This window comes from Scyliorhinus canicula, chromosome 8 (genome assembly GCF_902713615.1).
Source record: "Scyliorhinus canicula chromosome 8, sScyCan1.1, whole genome shotgun sequence".
Taxonomy (NCBI): domain Eukaryota; kingdom Metazoa; phylum Chordata; class Chondrichthyes; order Carcharhiniformes; family Scyliorhinidae; genus Scyliorhinus; species Scyliorhinus canicula.
Genome location: NC_052153.1, coordinates 97,155,348 through 97,173,804, shown reverse-complemented (window position 1 = coordinate 97,173,804; position 18,457 = coordinate 97,155,348). Strand labels below are relative to the sequence as shown.

Genomic DNA, 18,457 nt, shown 5'->3' with positions numbered 1-18,457 from the left:
TTCCATAGTAGTTCAACAGTCCCAGGAAGGAATGTAATTGGTAAATATTCTGAGGTGCACATGCCTCTGTCATAGTGGTTAGCACTGTTGCTACCCAGCGCCAGGGTCCCAGGTTCGATTCCCGGCTTGGGTCACTGTCTGTGCAGAGTCTGCACGTTCTCCCTATGTCTGCGTGGGTTTCCTCCGGATGCTCCCACAAGTCCTGAAAGACGTGCTGTTAGGTAATTTGGACATTCTGAATTCTCCCTCAGTGTACCTGAACAGGCGCTGGAGTGTGGCGACTAGGGGATTTTCACAGTAGCTTCACTGCAGTGTTAATGTAAGCCTACTTGTGACACTAATAAAAAAGGTTTTTAGAATTAAATTCAATGCCTGCCCCCCAAGAACGACAGTGTTCTTCATTCTTTTCACTCAACCCGCCAACAGGGGACCATGTTTCCATTGGAGATAAATCTATAGCTCACCTACTTGATGAGTAGTTCTATAGCTGCATTGAAAAATTAGGGATGACTCACTGATCATGTGTAAAAAAAGTGCAGCTCACTTTTAAGGGGCTATCGTCTAACTTTAAGCAGCTGTCTTCCCACCTTCCCAATCAGTCAGCTGTTTATTATGATTTATATTAGCAGCTCACCCATTCATTGCAAATGTGGTTCAAACATGCAAATTGAATTGGCATTCTGCCAAATGTATTGAACAGGTTGAGTAGATGTCCAATCCACTGTACACCCAATGTACATTTGAAATGATAATAGCCCCAGAAATTCTTACGCTCATAGGACCATGGAAATACCAAAATGGCAAACATGTATGTGATCTAGTTTTCCATTACCAGATAAATGATTCCTGCTGAGTATATGTCAGCAGAGAGATAAACCACACCTCCATATGATTAATATGTATGGTGCTGCAGCCACAGCAAAAAAGGAGAATGCATTGTTTATTATTAACTGATATGGTCCTGGTTCAATCCTTGGTAGCTGAATTGGAAAAGGAGGATGTCATCTGGCAGGAAGAATGCAGTGAATTTGTGACAGTTCGAAGAGGCCCCCTGAGCATCCACTGAATTTGCAGATTAGAAAACTTCACAAAATCTCAGGACTTTTGTCCACCTCTCAAGTGATCTTGGTGGGTATTTGAGGCTTCCCAGTAAGCATGTGGCTGCTTTAACAATTAACCAGGTTCATCATGTTTGCTGGGATTTAAAGTTTGAATTTTGGAATGCTGTTTTGATTTACAGAATTTAGTGAAACAATGGTTGAATGTATTTAAGCGTATTGTATTGGCACAAACCATGCCAAAACCCTGAAGACACAAATTATGGTTAAAGTCCTCTTGATATCTGTGATTTGTCAAAAGCCATAATACTGACGTTATCTAAAATAGGCCCTCTAAATTGATTTGAGGCCTGCAAGTTTGACAAAGGAATGGTGTTGAGTTCAAAGTACCTCAGTCGAACCAGTGAAGGCTACTTTATCTATGTCCATATGACTGGTTATAGTTGCTCCTGCTGTGCATCCATATCCTGGTACAATATTCACCACTCCAGGAGGAAATCCTGCCTAAAGAGAAAGGCAATGAATTAATGATCAAAAGACTTTAAGATGCATTACCTAAAAATGCATTGTGCTCTTTTGTTTTTAAATTGCTCCAAACAGTACTTATAAAAGGTTATCTAACTGCTGCAGGCTATTAACATTGATAGAATGCTAAGAATATATTTATAATCATATAAATGGAAGACAATTACATATTTACTTATCTATGAAGCTGTGGTTATCTTTCAGTGGAATAAATGATGATAGGTTACAAGTTTAAATAAGAACGAATGGGTGCTGAGTAACACAAGATTGGTCTGCAGGTAAGTCACATCTCTTTTTGCATGATAATTATGTATCACCCTAGTCCTGTTCCTTTTGCCAGAAGTGATTTAAAAAATGAAGACTTATATGAGGTTTTGGTTCAGCATCACTTAAGAATACTCTGCCATGTTTTATCTCCTCATATATTGTTTTTTTATTCATTTACAGGATGTGGGTGTTGCTGGTTGGGCCAGCATTTATTGTCCATCTCTAGTTGCCCTTCAAAAGGTGGTGGTGAGCTGTCTTCTTGAACCACTGCAGTTCCTGAGGTATAGGTACACCCACAGTGCTGTTAGGGAGGGAGTTCCAGGATTTTGACTCAGCATTAGTGAAGGAACAGCGATATATTTCCAAGTCAGGGTGGTGAATGACTTCGATGGGATTGTCCATGTCTTGCTGCATTTGAAAATAAACTGTTTCATTATCTGAGGAGTTGTAAATGGTGCTGAACATTGTGTAGTCATCTGAGAACATCCCCACTTTTGACCTTATGATGGAAGGAAGGTCGTTGGTGAAGCAGCTGAAGATGGTTGGGCCTGGCCACTACCCTGAGGATTTCCTGAAGTGATTCCCTGGTTCTAGAATGATTGAGCGCCAACCACCACAACCATCGTCCTTTGTGCCAGGTATGACTCATACCAGCGGTGAGTTTTCCTCCCTGTTTCCAATTGACTCTAGTTTTGCTGGGGCTCCTTGATGCCATACTCAGTCAAATGCTCCCTTGGTGTCAAGGGCAGTCACTCTCACCTCACCTCTGGAGTCCAGCTCTTTTGTCCATGTTTGAACCATTGCAGTAACGAGGTCAGGATCTGAGTGACCCTGGCAGAATCAAACTGAGCGGCACTGAGCAGCTTATTGCTGAGTAAGTGCCGCCTGATAGCAGTGTTAATGACTCCTTCTATTATTATAACGATGATGGAGAGTATACTGATAGGGCGTTAATTGGCTGGGTTGGATTTGTCCTGTTTCTTGTGTACAGGACACACCTGGGCAAATTTACATATTGCAGGGTAGATTCCAGTGTTGTAGCTGCACTGGAACAGCTTGGCTAGGGGTGCGGCAAGTCCTGAAGCACAAGTCTTCAGTACTATTGCCAGGATATTGTCAGGGCCCGTAGCCTTTGCAGTATCCAGTGCTTTCAGCCGTTTCTTGAGATCATGTGGAGTGAATCAAATTGGCTGAAGACTGACATCTGTGATGCTGGGGACCTCCGGAGGAGACAAAGATGGATTATTCACTCGGCGCTTCTGGCTGAAGATTATTGCGATTGCTTCTGCCTTGTATTTTGCACTGATGTGCTGGGCTCCTCCATCATTTGAGAATGGGGATATTTGGGGAGTCTCCTCCTCCAGCGAGTTGTCTAATTTTCCACCACCATTCACGGCTGGATGCTGGATGTGGCAGGACTGCAGGGCTTAGATCAGATGCGTGTGTTGTGGAATCGCATAGCTTTGTCTATTCCTTGCTAGTTACACTGTTTGACTCGCAAGTAGTCCTGCGTTGTAGCTTCACCAGGCTGACACCTTATTTTTACGTATGTCTGGTGCTGCTGCTGGCATGCTCTCCTACATTCTTCTTTGAACCAGGGTTGATCCCCTGGCTTGGTGGTAATGGTAGAGTGGGGGATATGCCGGTCCATGAGGTTACAGATTGTGGTTGAATATAATTCTGCTGTTGCTGATGATCCACAGCGTCTCATGGATGCCCAGTCTTGAGTTGCTAAATCTATTCTAAGTCTATCCCATTTAGCACGGTGGTAATGCCACACAACACGATGGATGATATCCTCAATGTGAAGATGAGACTTTGTCTCCACAAGGACTGTGCAGTGGTCACTTCTACCGGTATTATAATGGAAAGATGCATCAGCAGTAGGCAGGTTGATGAGGATGAGGTCAAGTCTGTTGGGGATGTAGAAGCCTTGGGAAAGGATCAGAAAAATGCCAAAAAGAATGCAGCCATAGCCCTCAAGCTGACCTCCTACAGGATTTTTCCTCCATCCTAACCCATTCTGTCCCCTCTCCTTCCAATCACCGCCTCACCTTCTCCACATTCACCGCCCAGTAATAATGCACCAGGTTCGGCAATGCCAATCCTCCCTTCTGCCTCTGTAACAGGATCTACTTACCCTCAGCACCTTCCCTGCCCATACAAAGTCTGGGATAATCCTATCCAGCTTTCGAAAGAAGGCCTTCTGTATAAAGATCGGGAGTGTCTGGAATATGAACAGGAACCTCGGCAGAATGTTCATCTTCACCACTCGACCCTCCCTATCAGAGTCAAGTGCAGCATGTCCCACCTCTACTGATCCTCCCTAACCTCCTCCACCAGCTTTGTTAGATTCCATTTAGATAGCATCACCTTTTCTCTCATGACCTGAATCCCCAAGTGTCTAAACATGTCTCTGGACACCTTAAATAGCATGCCTCCTAGATTGGCTCACCGACCCAACTCGTTCACCTGGAACACTTCGCTTATCCCGAGAACATCCCAAACGTCCACCAACAGTACCATCATCCTCTCCATGCTCTCCAGCGGGTCCGAAACATACAATAGTAGGTCGTCCACATCACCCGATGCTCCCTTGGTCCCCTTGTAATGCTTCACCACTCTGCCGGCCCCCTAAGAGCCATTGCCAGAGGCACTATAGCTAGATCAAACAACAGCATCGACAGCGGGCGCCCCTACCTTGTTCCCCTATGCAGTTCAAAATTTCGTGAACCCATGTCATTGGTCTGCACTCTCACCATTGGTGCCACATATAACAGGCGCACCCATGCCACAAATTTCGGCCCAAACCCAAACCATCCCATGACCTCAAACAGGTACCACCACTCCACCTGGTATAGTGCCTTCTCCGCGTCCATGGACACCATTACCTCTGGTACCTGGGCTCCCGACAGGGTCATAATCACATTTAACAGCCTCCTTATATGACTGGAAAGCTGTCTCATCTTTCCAAAACCTGTTTAGTTCTCCACAACCACTCCATGACACAGCCTTCCATCCTTTCTGGCACCAACTTAGCCAGCAGTTTTACATCTGTGTTTAACAGCGATATGGGTCTATACGACCCACATTCCAACGGGTCCTTCCCCTTCTTTGGTATTAATGTGATCGTTGCCTGCGTCATCGTGTCTGGCAGCTCCCCTTTCTCCAACGCCTTATTAAATGCCCCCAAAAGGTGCGGTGCCAGGTCCGTCACAAACTCCTTATAGAATTCCGCTGGGTAACCGTCGGACCCTGGGGCCTTCCCCGACTTCATACCTCTTATACTGCCCAATACCTCCCACAGCTCCTGGGGCTCCTCTAGCACCTGCCTCTTCTCTTCCTCCAACTGTGGGAGCTCAAGTTCGTCTAAGAACCATCCCATGTCCTCCTCCTCGCCCCGCTGTACCGCTCCTTATAGTAAATCCCTAAACACCCTGGATAGAATTCTCCGATCGCCAACGTCGAAATCGCATTTGGCGATCAGCCGGAGAATCTATTTTTACGCTAGAATCGGCGCAGTGCCATTTTTGCGATGCTCCGCCCCTCAAAAAGGGGAGTACACCTCATGGCGTATGGATGACCACAGGATGTCACCTGAGGCGGCCCGCGATGTTCTGCCCCCAACGGCATGGGGCGCGTGTGCTCACACTTTTCGGGGACTTTTTGTGGAGGCTGCTGGCAGGGGGTCTTAGGCGGGGGCTGGAGGGACTGGTAGGGGGTGGCGAGGGCCGACACAGTGAGGCAGTTTCTGGCAGGCTGGGTCCACGCAAGGCCAGCATCATGTTGCCGCCGCAGCCGCCGCATTCTGCCGCCATGCGTAGCCATGGACTATCGGACGGAGGATCGGTGTGGGGGCGGCGGCAACTTTCTGGTCATAAGACCAGATGGATCAAGTGGACATAGCTGCAGGATCAGAGAATCTAGCCCCTTGTTTATCCTCCCCAGCTGTGACACCACATCCTCTGCCCCAATCTGTACCTTCAATATTTCCCTGGACGCAGACTGCCTCATGTTAGTTGATGCACTAACATTTGACTTGCCTTCTCCCTGTATACGTACTGCACCCCCCTTGCCTTATGCAGATGTCCTACTGCCTTCTCGTCGTCAATCTATCGCTCCTGTAACCTTGTCCTCCTCGCCAATCCCTCCGTGGTGGGCGCCCTCGAGTGCTCTCTATCTACCTCCACTATCTCATGCATTAGCCATTCATAATCCTTTCCCTATCCGCATGTGCTTTGAACAAGATAATCTCCCCGCGGACCACGGCCTTTCGTGCATCCCAAAATTTGGCTACCGACACCTTCCAATTCTGGGTTCAATTTTACATAGGGCGGGATTCGCCCGGGGCCGGTGTCAATCCCGCCCCCGCTGTGTCCCGAATTCTCCGCCCCCCGAGATTTGGCGGGGGCGGGAATCGCGCCACGCCGGTCAGCGGGCCCCCGCGGCGATTCTCTGGCCCGCGATGGGCCGAAGTCCCGCCGCTGACAGGCATCTCCCGCAGGCGTGGATTAAACCATCTACCTGACCGGCGGGATTGGCGGCGCGGGCGGGCTCCGGGGTCCTGGGGGGGGGCGCGGGGCGACCTGACCCCGGGGGTGCCCCCACGGTGACCTGGCCCGCGATCAGGGCCCACAGATCGGTGGGCGGGCCTATGCCATGGGGGCACTCTTTTTCTTCCATCTTCGCCATGGTCTTCACCATGGCGGAGGCGGAAGAGACCCCCTCCCCTGCGCATGCACTGGTATGACGCCAGCTGCCGCAGATGCTCCGGCGCATGTGCGGACTTACGCCGGCCGGCGATGTCCTTTCGGCCCCAGCTGGCGTGGCGCCAAAGGCCGTTCACGCCAGCTGGCGGAGTGGGACCACCGGCGTGGGCCTAGCCCCTTAATGTGAGGGCTTGGCCCAACTTCCATACCTTTGGGGCGGCCCGACGCCAGAGTGTTTCACGCCACTCCGACATGCCGGGACCCCCTGCCCCAGCCGGGTAGGGGAGAATCCCGGCCATAATCTTTAATCACAGCTGCGCATTTTATCACAAAACCCTCTACATGCCAACAACCTCGATTCATGCCTCCACCCTGGCCTCTGCTTCCATCCCAATCGAAGCAAATCGCCAGCCAGTGTGGCGCATGGTCTGAGATTATTATCCCTGCATATTCTGCCCCCTCCACCCCAACCAAAACCTCAAGGCTCATCACTAAAAAGTTGATTCTTGAATACACCCTATGCACATGTGAGAAAAAGAATTACTCCCTTCCCCCTGGGTTCTTAAAGCACCACTGGTGCACCAGACCCATCTTTTCCATAAACCCACCCAGCGCCTTTGCCATTCATATTCAACCCATTGACGTGGGGCTCAATCTATCTACCCTTGGCTCTACGACACAATTAAAATCTCCTCCAGTAATCAACTGGTGCATGGCCAAGACCAGGATCGCAGCCAGCAACACCCTCATAAAGCCTACATCATCCCAATTTGGTACATACACATTCACCAGTACCACCGGCATCCCCTCTAATACCCCACTCACTGTCACAAATCTCCCACCGGGGTCCCTCACTTCCTTCACTCTCACAAAACTCGTTTTCATACTCATCAAAATTGACACCCCCACGACTTTGAATCAAGTCCCGAGTGGAAATACTGCCCCACCCATCTCCTCCTTAGCCGAACCTGGTCCTTCACCGGACGTGCATCTCCTGCAGAAAGGCAACCTCCGCTTTTAAACTCCTGAGGTGCACAAAGACCCAAGATCATTTCACTGGTCCATTGAGCCCTCGCACGCTCCATGTTATCAGCCTTACTGGAGGCTCATGCCTCCATACCTCTCTACCATCTGCCATCCTCAACTTTCAGCTCTACCCCAGTTAATTTCGCCCTGTACCTGTTCCATCCAAGATGGCTACTTTCTCCGTCCCTAACCATTTTTCTTCTCCAACTTCGCTACGTCGCATCACCCTTCAAAATGACACCCAATTTTAGGTATAAAGAGTTATTTTCTACGCTTTCAAGCAGGAGCTGCCCTGTGCACAACCATAGAACATAGAACAGTACAGCACAGAACAGGCCCTTCAGTCCTCGATGTTGTGCCGAGCAATGATCACCCTACTCAAACCCACATATCCACCCTATACCCAACAACCCCCCCCCTTAACCTTACTTTTTAGGACACTACGGGCAATTTAGCATGGCCAATCCACCTAACCCGCACATCTTTGGACTGTGGGAGGAAACCGGAGCACCCGGAGGAAACCCACGCACACACGGGGAGGGCGTGCAGACTCCACACAGGCAGTGACCCAGCCGGGAATCGAACCTGGGACCCTGGAGCTGTGAAGCATTTATGCTAACCACCATGCTACCGTGCCGCCCATTCTCACCATGGCCACCACCAGAAATCTATTTTGGCCATATGCGTGACCCATGCACTATAGGTTTTTGAACATTGAATAATGTAATGCAATGAGCAGAATTCTCCAGCCCCATCCCTGCGATGGAGGTAGATCAGTGCCGGCTGCCGGCGGGATCTTCTGGTCCCACTGAAGTCAATGGTGATTTACATTCCTCGCATGTGCCGCCGTTGGAGAATCCGCAGGCTGAGACTGGTTTCACTGGGTCCGGGAGACCCCCCCCCTCACTGGGACCGGGAGCCCCCCCCGCCTCACTGGGACCGGGAGACCCCCCCTCACTGGGACCGGGAGGACCCCCCCCCGGGCAGGAAAGGCTGGAGAAAATCTCTCCAATATGTTTGTGCAATGCAGAACTGCCTTTAAAAATGCACAGTATAAGAAGTCTTACAACACCAGGTTAAAGTCCAACAGGTTTGTTTCAAACACAAGCTTTCGGAGCACTGCTCCTTCCTTCACCTGAGGAAGGAGCAGTGCTGTAAGACTTCCTACTGTGCTCACCCCAGTCCAACGCCGGCATCTCCACATCATCTTTAAAAATGCAAGCTTTGTAATGTTTAATGACATCTCCTTGATTAGTTAATTTTGTTAATATATAAAAAATTTATTTCAATTTGATGGTGTTTTGTCCTCTGGGCCTCAACTCCTCACCAGGATTTCTCAATGGAAATTGCAAGCTCTTAAGGACATTTCAAAAACTTTTAATGACCGGCAGAACTTTCAACTCAAAAATATTTTCAGATTGGATAAAAAAGCAAAGAACACGGCTGCTGTGGTCACTTGATTGATCTTGTCTAAAAAAAAATCAAAGCGGTTTTCCTGTGGAAGTTAATATTTAATTTTCAGTGAAATACCAGCATGTCGGTCTCCCTATTCCCTTACCAAATGGGAACAATGTCACAATTGGTTGCTAAAGTTGATCAGTAATGAGAAATGTATGTTTCTTATATCCATAGTTAAAGGAATAGCAGCACAACTTAATAACAATGCTGAATATTTTGATTTTAGTAGCATTGTGCTACTGAACCATAGTGCTTAGCTTCTGAAAAGTACGTTTGCCACAGATTAACAGGTAAATTCAAAAATCAGTAAAGCAGGAAGTTTTACATCCTTTATGATAGCTCTTTACTCTGTTGCCCGAGGATATCAATTCAAGCTTGACTTGACCTAGACCTTTAGTATGAAGTCAAGAAAAATGATCAACCAATTCCAGTTCGATGTCTGGAGTTCTAGTAAATAATTTACTTGCTGCAACTTATGAAAGCCACTTTACCAACTGAATTTAACCATTTACAATCAAACGGACTCATACCAGAAGATAAAAGCAGAAAATGTTGGAAAGCTCAGCAGGTCTGGCAACACCTCTCCACAGGCTCTGTCGGACCTGCTGTGTTCTTCCAGCATCTCCTGTTTTTATTTCAAATTTCCAGCATCTAAAGTATTTTGCTCTTATCACACCAGAATAGCTGAGACTAAATGAGCCAGAGAAGGGTACACATTTTTTTTACATGGACTATGATGTCGCCCAGGGATTGGCATGAATACATTTTTTAAAATCGGAGTAAATATTGTAAATATTCTGACAATAAATTCACCCCAGGGAGCGAAGTCTCGAAATCAGATTGTGCCTGTAAGGGGTGATCTTACTGAGACCAGAGGCAGGAATACAGCAAGTTGATCCACAGCCCCCATTAGTATAGTTGCCAGTTTTGGGCCCAGAAACAGCTCACCAGTCATGAGGGTCAGCAAGTTCAGCTTACTGAGACTTTGGCAAAGGACAGAAGGGGCTGGGGCAATCAGGAGGAGAGGGAGGGCAGTGACCAGCAGTCCCAGGTGGAGCTGTTAGTTGCATTCTAGAAAAAACAATTTCTGATATAGATCCAGAAAGAAATATTCGATTCTTTATTAACATATGCAAGGGTTCTAAAACATGTTGGAGGTGACCACAAGAAACACCTCAACAGCCCCCTAAGTTGGACTTCTTTTCACTCATTTTACACCGAGAGCAGGCACAATGAAGGCAAATGTTCTCACAAAGCATTTTCATTCAGTTGGTGAGCCTTATTAGGCCAAAACTTTGCAATAAATTTGTAAGAATCCAACTCCTTTGTCAGTTGGAGCTGGGTGTAACTTTGGGTGTGTTACATGGGTGGATACAAATTTACTTCAGCTTACAATCGCGGAAACATTTATTTGATTTAGTAAGGAACATAAATAAGTGTCTAATTCATAATTTACAATTTTAACCAGTTACCTCTTTAATTAAAGCTCCCATGTAGAGTGCAGTGAGTGGAGTCTGCTCAGCTGGTTTGATAACTATTGTGTTGCCACAGCACAGTGCAGGAGCAAGTTTCCAAGTAAACATCAGCAGTGGGAAGTTCCACTGTAGTGACAAAAAATGTACATTAATAGAATCATATTTTCTTAATGATTAGTTCTACAGACAAAGGGGTGAATTCTCCGCTTCCCAGTATTTTCTCAGTGGTGTGCCGTCGCTGGCAGTGGGATTGGCTATTCCCGCCACTGACCAATAGGATTTCTTCCCTGCCGCGTGGAAACCCACAGGCTTGAGTGCACTGCCGGCAGGACTGACAATCCTGCCGTTGGAGAATTCACCCCATGAAATGAAAGAGAAAATGCTGGAAAATCTCAGCAAGTCTGGCAGCATCTGTAGGGAGAGAAAAGAGCTGACATTTCGAGTCCGATGACACTTTGTCAAAGGTAACAGACAGAGAAAGTAGGAAATATTTATACTGTGGAATGAGAATGAAAGATGAGTCATAGCCACAGAAACCCAGGGAAACCGGGTGCTAATGGCCACAGAAACCAAGGGGAAAGAGTACTAATGGCAGTCCCCAGAGAGAACAAAAGATGTGAAAGGTCAAACAGCAGAGAAACTAACATCAGAGGATGAACTGTAGATGTGGGGGAGGGGAAGGGGGAATCAAAGAGGAGAAAGGTAAAGGAAAGGGCGAGCAGACTTGCTGAGATTTCCCAACATTTTCTCTTTCGTTTCAGATTCCAGCATCTGCAGTAATTTGCTTTCATCGAGAATTCACCCCATAATCTTTCTTATCATAGCATAATAATATTTGTATGTCATAATAGGATAAGAATTCTCTGCCCATATGTATTGTGATAAATGAGTTGTGAAATTTCCCTGGGCGTGATTCTCCACCCCCCATGCCGGGTGGGAGAATAGCGGGAGGGCCTCCCGACATTTTTCACGCCCTCCCACTATTCTCACCCCCCCATGCCCGACCCACGACACGAATCGCCGCTCGCCGTTTTTTACGGCGAGCAGCGATTCTCCGAGGCCGATGGGCCAAGAGGCCGGGCCTTCGCGCCCGTTTCAACACGGCAGCAAACACACCTGCTAGCTGCCGTCGTGAAACAGCCGCCAGATGCCCGTTTGGGGCATCTGGGGGCCCGATTGGCACGGCAGTACCACGGCCGTGCCAAGGGGGGCATAGGCCCGCGATCGGTGCCCACTGATCACGGGCCGTGCATCCGTAACGGACGCACTCGTTCCCCTCCGCCGCCCCGCACGGTCAAGCCGCCACGTCTTGCGGGGCGGCTGAGGGAAAAGACAGCAACTGCGCATGCGCGGGTTGGCGTTGTCCAACCTGCGCATGCGCGGTCAACATCATCGGCCGCGTCAGCCGGCGTGACGCTTGGCGTGCGGCCTTGATGACCGTCGTCAAGGCCGTGCCGCCGTGATGCACGGGGCCGCGCTCCTAGCCCCGCCCGGGGGGGGGGGGAGAATCGGCCCCAGAAGTGGGCGTGAAGGCTGCCGTGGGTCACGGCCTGTCCCACGGCAGCCTTTACGATTCTCCGCATTTGCGGAGAATCTCGCCCTCTTGGCATCTCTAATAAAATGTAATCTAACACAATTCTATGTCCTGCTTTGGGTTGAATTGCACAAGGTGCTAGATTTCCCCCACCTTCCGGCTAAAAAGTAGGAGGGAAGCCCTTCGGGGGGAACACAGGATTTGGGCAAGTGTCTTGCCGGCTGCCTTGGCATGAAGGGCAACGGAGGTAATCGGGGGTGGGTGTGATCTTTGAAAGGCCAATGGATGGTGGGCAACTGTGGGGGTTGATCAGCCCTCTGAAGGGCCCAGAAGGCTTGTTAAGGAGCTTCCCACCTACCCTAATGCCCATCATTAGCCCGCACAGGGAGCCCTTCCAGCTGTCGCTTGAATCACAGCAGAGACGGATAAGGTGCTTAAGTGGGAAATAATTGCCCTTTAATGGCCTCAATTGGCTTAGTGGTCTGATACTACCCTTGAACTAGTATAATTGTGGTGGGGGCAAGGGCAGATGGGAAAACAACAGGCAGACCGCCCATCGATTTAACAGGTCCTGCCCCTGTGTTAAGTCTGCAAGTGGGTGGGTATATAAAATTCAACCTTGCAATGCACCTTTTTATAATGAATTTAGGACTATAGAATATACCCGATGTACTAAAAGAGGATATTGCGAGAAATATTATACAGACAAAATCTTCACAAACAAATGTTTATGTTAACAAACCAAATGGACAGTGATTTTTGTAACCATTGTGACTAAATTGTTTATAAATTAAGGATCGATGGCATGGCAGCAATCTTATAAGAATTACACTTGGAGCGGGAATGTTGCTCTTGATCTTTATTTATTAATAAGTTAATAATTAATTCAAATTAACCCACATGCAATCAATGCTAATTAACTGTCCTACTCACTCTAAATTGATTACGCACAACTATAAGTTCAAATCCAATTTACCAAATTCTTTGAAGTATCAAGCATTAATTCTTAATATACTGACTCCTCAACTCATTCATGCACATCTTTAATTCTGTTGCCTGCCAGGCCATTCATAATATTACATAATTAAACGATCAGCGTGCTAAATAAATATTCAGGTTGCACACTGAAGCATTTAATGAATGTTTTGCAATAAATTATTGATGAGGAACTGATTATAAATGGGAGTAATCATTATACCATGGTAGAGTTCAATAGAAAATGATGAGCCTTCATCTCCAATGTTTACTCAACGCTGAAATAAAAATTATGTGTAATACCACAGAGTTTATTTTCATTCTGTAACAGAAACTCTTTGATTTGCTCTATTCATTGATTAGAAATAAGCAAGAAAATGATGCACTATTGTGCCCAATAGGACCTATTATTTCAAACGAATGAAAGTGGCCCAAGGTCAAAGAGCATGAAACAAAAGAGAAAATGCTGGAAAATCTCAGCAGGTCTGGCAGTATCTGTAGGGAGAGGAAAGAGCTAATGTTTCGAGTCCAATGAGTCTTTGTCAAAGTCATCGGACTCTAAAAGTTAGCTCTTTTCTCTCCCTACAGATGCTGCCAGACCTGCTGAGATTTTACAGCTTTTTCTCTTTCGTTTCAGATTCCAGCATCCACAGTAATTTGCTTTTGTCAAAGAGCATGAGTTGAAATAGTCTTGCGTTGGATTTGTGTAATGAAACTGCTCAAACTCATTTTGTATAGGGCCATGAACGATCAGTACAGACACCTAGAGACGGAAAAAGAGAACTTCTGTCTCAGCATTTAATGTCTCTAATGTGGGGGAAACAAATCCCAGCAGCATAATCAGAGACTACGTTAAATAATAGGTTATCAGGGCAAATGATTAAAGGTTTTATCAAAGAGATAAATATCAAGGTGACTTCTGAAGAATGTGAAATAGCTGGGCATATGGAAGGTGTTTAGGAGGGATTTCTAAGACCAAGAACCTAAAAGGTGAAGGCGCAATTATCATTATCCATGATAAACTTGTCAGTAGCACCTGTAATGATACGTATATAGTCAGGTGAGTGAAGGGTTAATTATTACATCTCAGTGTAAATGAAACACTAGAGGGCACCACCACTTTTCTATATATAAATCAGACCCTAAGGTAATTCTGGATGTTAGTGAAGGAGAAAGCCTGAGAACAGCACGAGGAGATTAGATTTGATAGAGTTAACACAAGGTTATTATTAGTGACTACTTAGATTATTGATTACTACTAGACAGATTCAATATTACTTTATTAATAACTGTAGCTCAGTAGCATGTGCAAACTTTATTTAATTAATCGTTATACAATGAATTAATTTTGGTTCAATCTAATGATTAGTGGATTCTTTGTCATCACCTCAACGAACCATTCTGGAACAAAAGGCAAAGAACACAACATATTACCACCATGGGTAATATAACATGCTACCAGGATTAGAAACAGCACCCAGATGTTAAAGAACAGGGGCTGGATTCTCCGATTTGAAGGCTAGGTACTGACGCTGGCATGGGAACAGTTATGTTTTACGCCCCAAAAAACGGTGCAAAAGCTGCACCCATCCTCCGTCTGTTGAAGGGGGGGGGGGGGGTAGCAGGCATGCAGCGTAAAGCCCCCCCTGGCTTTAACTGCGGATAGGGCTGGAGATTTGCTGGGTCCGTGACATGCAACATGGCACTGGCTGCGTGCGGACCTTGCTTACCAAAAACCGGACCCTTTGACCAGGAATACCACCCCCGGATCACCCGCCACCAGTGCAACCAGCCCCCACCAAAGCACCCACTGCTCGCGGAACGGCTCCCATCCGACTGAAGCAGTGCTGGACTCAGTCCACAGCTGCCACGTCGCGTTCATGAAAATAAATTGGATAAGTGTGCCAGGACATCGGCAACTCAGCCCATCAGAGGCGGAGCATCGAGGGAGGGCCTCAGGTGATATCCTGAAAACATCCCGACGGTGTGCAGCGCACTCTGCAAGTACTCCATTTTCGAGGGGGCAGAGCATCGCAAAAGTGCCGCCACTCCGATTTCGGTGCCAGCATGGATTTCTAGGCCGATCGCCGAATGTGATTTCGGCATCGGAGACCGGAGAATCCGCCCCAGGTTTCTAAAAGATGGCACCAACGACTCCCCATGTTACAGTGAGACTATTATACAAGAGATACTTGTTATACAAGTTATACAACAGACTATTTGTTCGCTGGAAGTCAAACTCCTGACAATGGCTTTCTGGAATTTGGTCAAAAAAAATAAAATTACAATTTTTACTTACAGGTATAATTTGTCCACACACTCCAATTGGTTCGTGTCTTGTAAATGTGAGATAATCTCCATCTAATAGAAAATAAAGAATGAATGTATTAATTTAATCATGAAGCATAAGCAAACATTTGTACGGTTATGTCATTCAGGCGTATTTTGTAAATTAATATCGGCAATAGGAGTATATTTGACAGAATACACATTATGGCCAGAATTGTATGGACAAATTCCAGGTGTGTGCCTGGTTTGGAAGTGTGTGAAAGCATGCGCAAAGACAACGGGCAAACATCCACCACCATCATCGGCATAATGCACTCAAGAGTCTTAAGTGTGCTAGCCAACAATCAAGAAGCCATTTTAAATCAATTAAACACCAATTGACTGGAATTTTACATTGCTCGTTTGCTTTTATGGTTGGTGGGTATGCTGATTCGCGAGGCGGCCTTTGTGTTTAAGCTGAACCTTGATCCAGTGCAGGAAGAATGGTCAGAGCTCAAATAACATTTTAAAATGTGTCCGGGGACTGAGATTTGTGCTTGATTGTGCACATGTTCACTTGTGTGTTAGGTTTCATATCAATATTTATTTTTCACAGGCCAGCAGTTCCTTGAGATAGCTCAACATCGGCTATCCCTCTGACAGAGCACCTTGGAAGCATCTGCCTGCACCCCACCTTTTATCGGCACCCACTTTCTTCCCACCCTGGTATCGCTCAAACTTTCACAGCTCTTATGACTGACAGCAGCCAGGAGCGTGTTTGATGGTCAGAAGTGTGTTTTGCGGCTGCTCCTGGGTCCGCCAACTCCGTGCACCCGAGGGGCGAAAGGTTGAGGCCATAAGCATGACTCCATCATATATCTGTACTGAAGACTTTTGTTTAAAATTGATTCCATGTGATTAGCATTTGCAAATTAAAGAATTCTATTGCAATAATGTGCTATTTTGACAGTGGCATCAATAGTCATTAATCTTACAAAAACGTTTCAAGTGAGATTAGTTTCATAGAAAGTCCCGATTTTAAAATCAAAGTTCAAGCTCCATTTTATATGAATATAGAACATACATAATGAGAAGAATAGTGGTTATCACTGTGGGCAATAAAAAACTGCATTGCATATGTTAATTTTTAAGGTTAAGGACAGACAGGAAAGATCGCTCAATGCATTTGAAACTATTAAAAATATTTAAAGGTTTTGAGGTATTGATTTGCAACTTTTAAACATGACCATTGTCCAGACTAGAGTATAATCATTTGTAGCAAAGACTTATAGATATTGGGCGGGATTCTCCATCCTGGGACAACTCAAATGTGTTCCTTGATGGGACGGAGAATTGGGCGTCGGGAAAATCGGGATCGGCCGCCCGAAACACCAACTCCTGCTGGCGGCGTGAATGTGGTCCACAATTCACACCAGAGGGGATATGTAAATAAATGCATCTATTTAGCAGGTCCGGCACCCTATGCTCCGGGCTACAATGATTCTCCGGTCCTCATGGCTGGGGATCACGTGTGCGCGGATCACTTGTGATCTCAGCAATCGGGAACCTGACGTGGTGGACCTCATGATGGGCTGCCCCCTTGGCCCACAACGAGATCCACAATGCCAAGGCCACACTGGTTGCGACCATCTGAACCCATCCAAGGCTATCCCCCCAACAATGCACTGCTTGCCCATGCCTCTTCTGGGAGCCCCCCCCCCACCCATCCCACAGGGAACCCTGTATTAGGAGACCTCCCAACCCCATGGACCTCTCTAATAGGGGGACACACCCCAGAAAAGAGACCCCTGACTGGAAGGTAGACAGCAGTCTGGACAGGCGAAGTGGGAAACATTCTAACTGTAATACTTACCTTGCAGCAGTAGTGGTCTGTGATTCACAGCTTTTAAATACCATCCGCAGCTTTGATCCATTTGCATCCCTTCATGCATCAGTGGCCTAGGTTGTGAAAACCCAATGTTTGTAAACATTGACCACACCAAAGAGATGTAAGTGCATTCCAAGCACTAAGTGCATTCTAATTACTTAAGCGCGTGCTTTTACTGCACTTGTTTCTCTTTGATGTGGTCAATGTTTAAAAACATTGGGATGTCACCACTTAGGCCATTAAAGTGTGAAAGGATATGAATGGATCAAAGCTGTAGATGTTTTTCACAAGCTGTAAATCACAGACCACTCGTCATAAAGCTGTGAATGGTTTGCAGATAATGGATCTGTGGCAGGGACAGCTGCTCTCCTTGCAGGAGCTGCAAGTTAAGTATTATTGCTATAAAGCTTCCCACTGCCCCTCTCTGGACTGCACTTCAGCTTTCTGACAGGGTCCCTTTTCTGGGGGGAGGGGGGGCGCCAGAATCCCTTGTATTTCACGCCATTCATATATTTGCATGGCTTGGAACACTGAATTGCATATTGCATTGCGCTTTACAACTGCAAGAGGATCATAAAACTGGTGCAATTGATCTCCGGTGGGAGATAGTCACCCAAATGGAGCATGCCGCCCATTATCTCTCGGAAGTAGTTTTACAGCTTTCAGCTTTCTGGTACTTAGATATAGAATCATAGAATTCCTACAGTGCAGAAGGAGACCATTCAGCCCATCATGTCTGCACTGACCCTCTGAAAGAGCACCCCACCTAGGCCCAGATGGTCCACCCCCACCCCCAACCCATCCCTATAGCCCCACGTAACCTGCATATATTTGGACTGTGGGAGTAAACCAGAGCAGCTGAAGGCAACCCATACAGACACTGGAAGAACATACAAGATCCACACAGTTACCCAAGGCTGGAATTGAACCCAGGTTCCAGGCACAGTGAGGCAGCAGTACCACTGAGGAAGTGATTTGATATCGATCCGGATATCAAATCACTTCCTCAGTTCAATTGCGGCCTCCATGTTAATGTGCATGAGAAATCACTCAGCATCAAAATGAAAAAGATAGCATCATGATACCTTTACAGTACACCAGCGTGAGGCAAGACATTGGTCTCCTTACTATGAATAGGAACACTATAAGCCTTAACAAATATGGAGGAACATTGTGGATCCCCTACAGAATGGAAGAATAACAGTGTGGATCTCTCACTGTACAGCGGAGGAGCAGTGTGGATCCCTCACTGTACAGCGATGTAGCAGTGTGGA

At 46.7% G+C, this 18,457-nt stretch overlaps 1 protein-coding gene across 5 annotated transcripts in view; it reads right to left on the bottom strand.

Annotated features, from left to right (window-relative positions):
• Positions 1-18,457, bottom strand: part of LOC119970402 (retinal dehydrogenase 1-like) — a 177,140-nt gene that overhangs the window by 50,624 nt on the left and 108,059 nt on the right. For all 5 annotated transcript variants that reach the window (XM_038804964.1, XM_038804963.1, XM_038804965.1 and 2 more), the window contains 3 exons: positions 15,327-15,388; positions 10,516-10,644; positions 1,449-1,562 (listed from right to left, as the gene is read on the bottom strand). In XM_038804964.1, the coding sequence (XP_038660892.1) occupies positions 1,449-1,562; positions 10,516-10,644; positions 15,327-15,388 (305 nt within the window). The remainder of the gene's footprint in view (positions 1-1,448; positions 1,563-10,515; positions 10,645-15,326; positions 15,389-18,457) is intronic.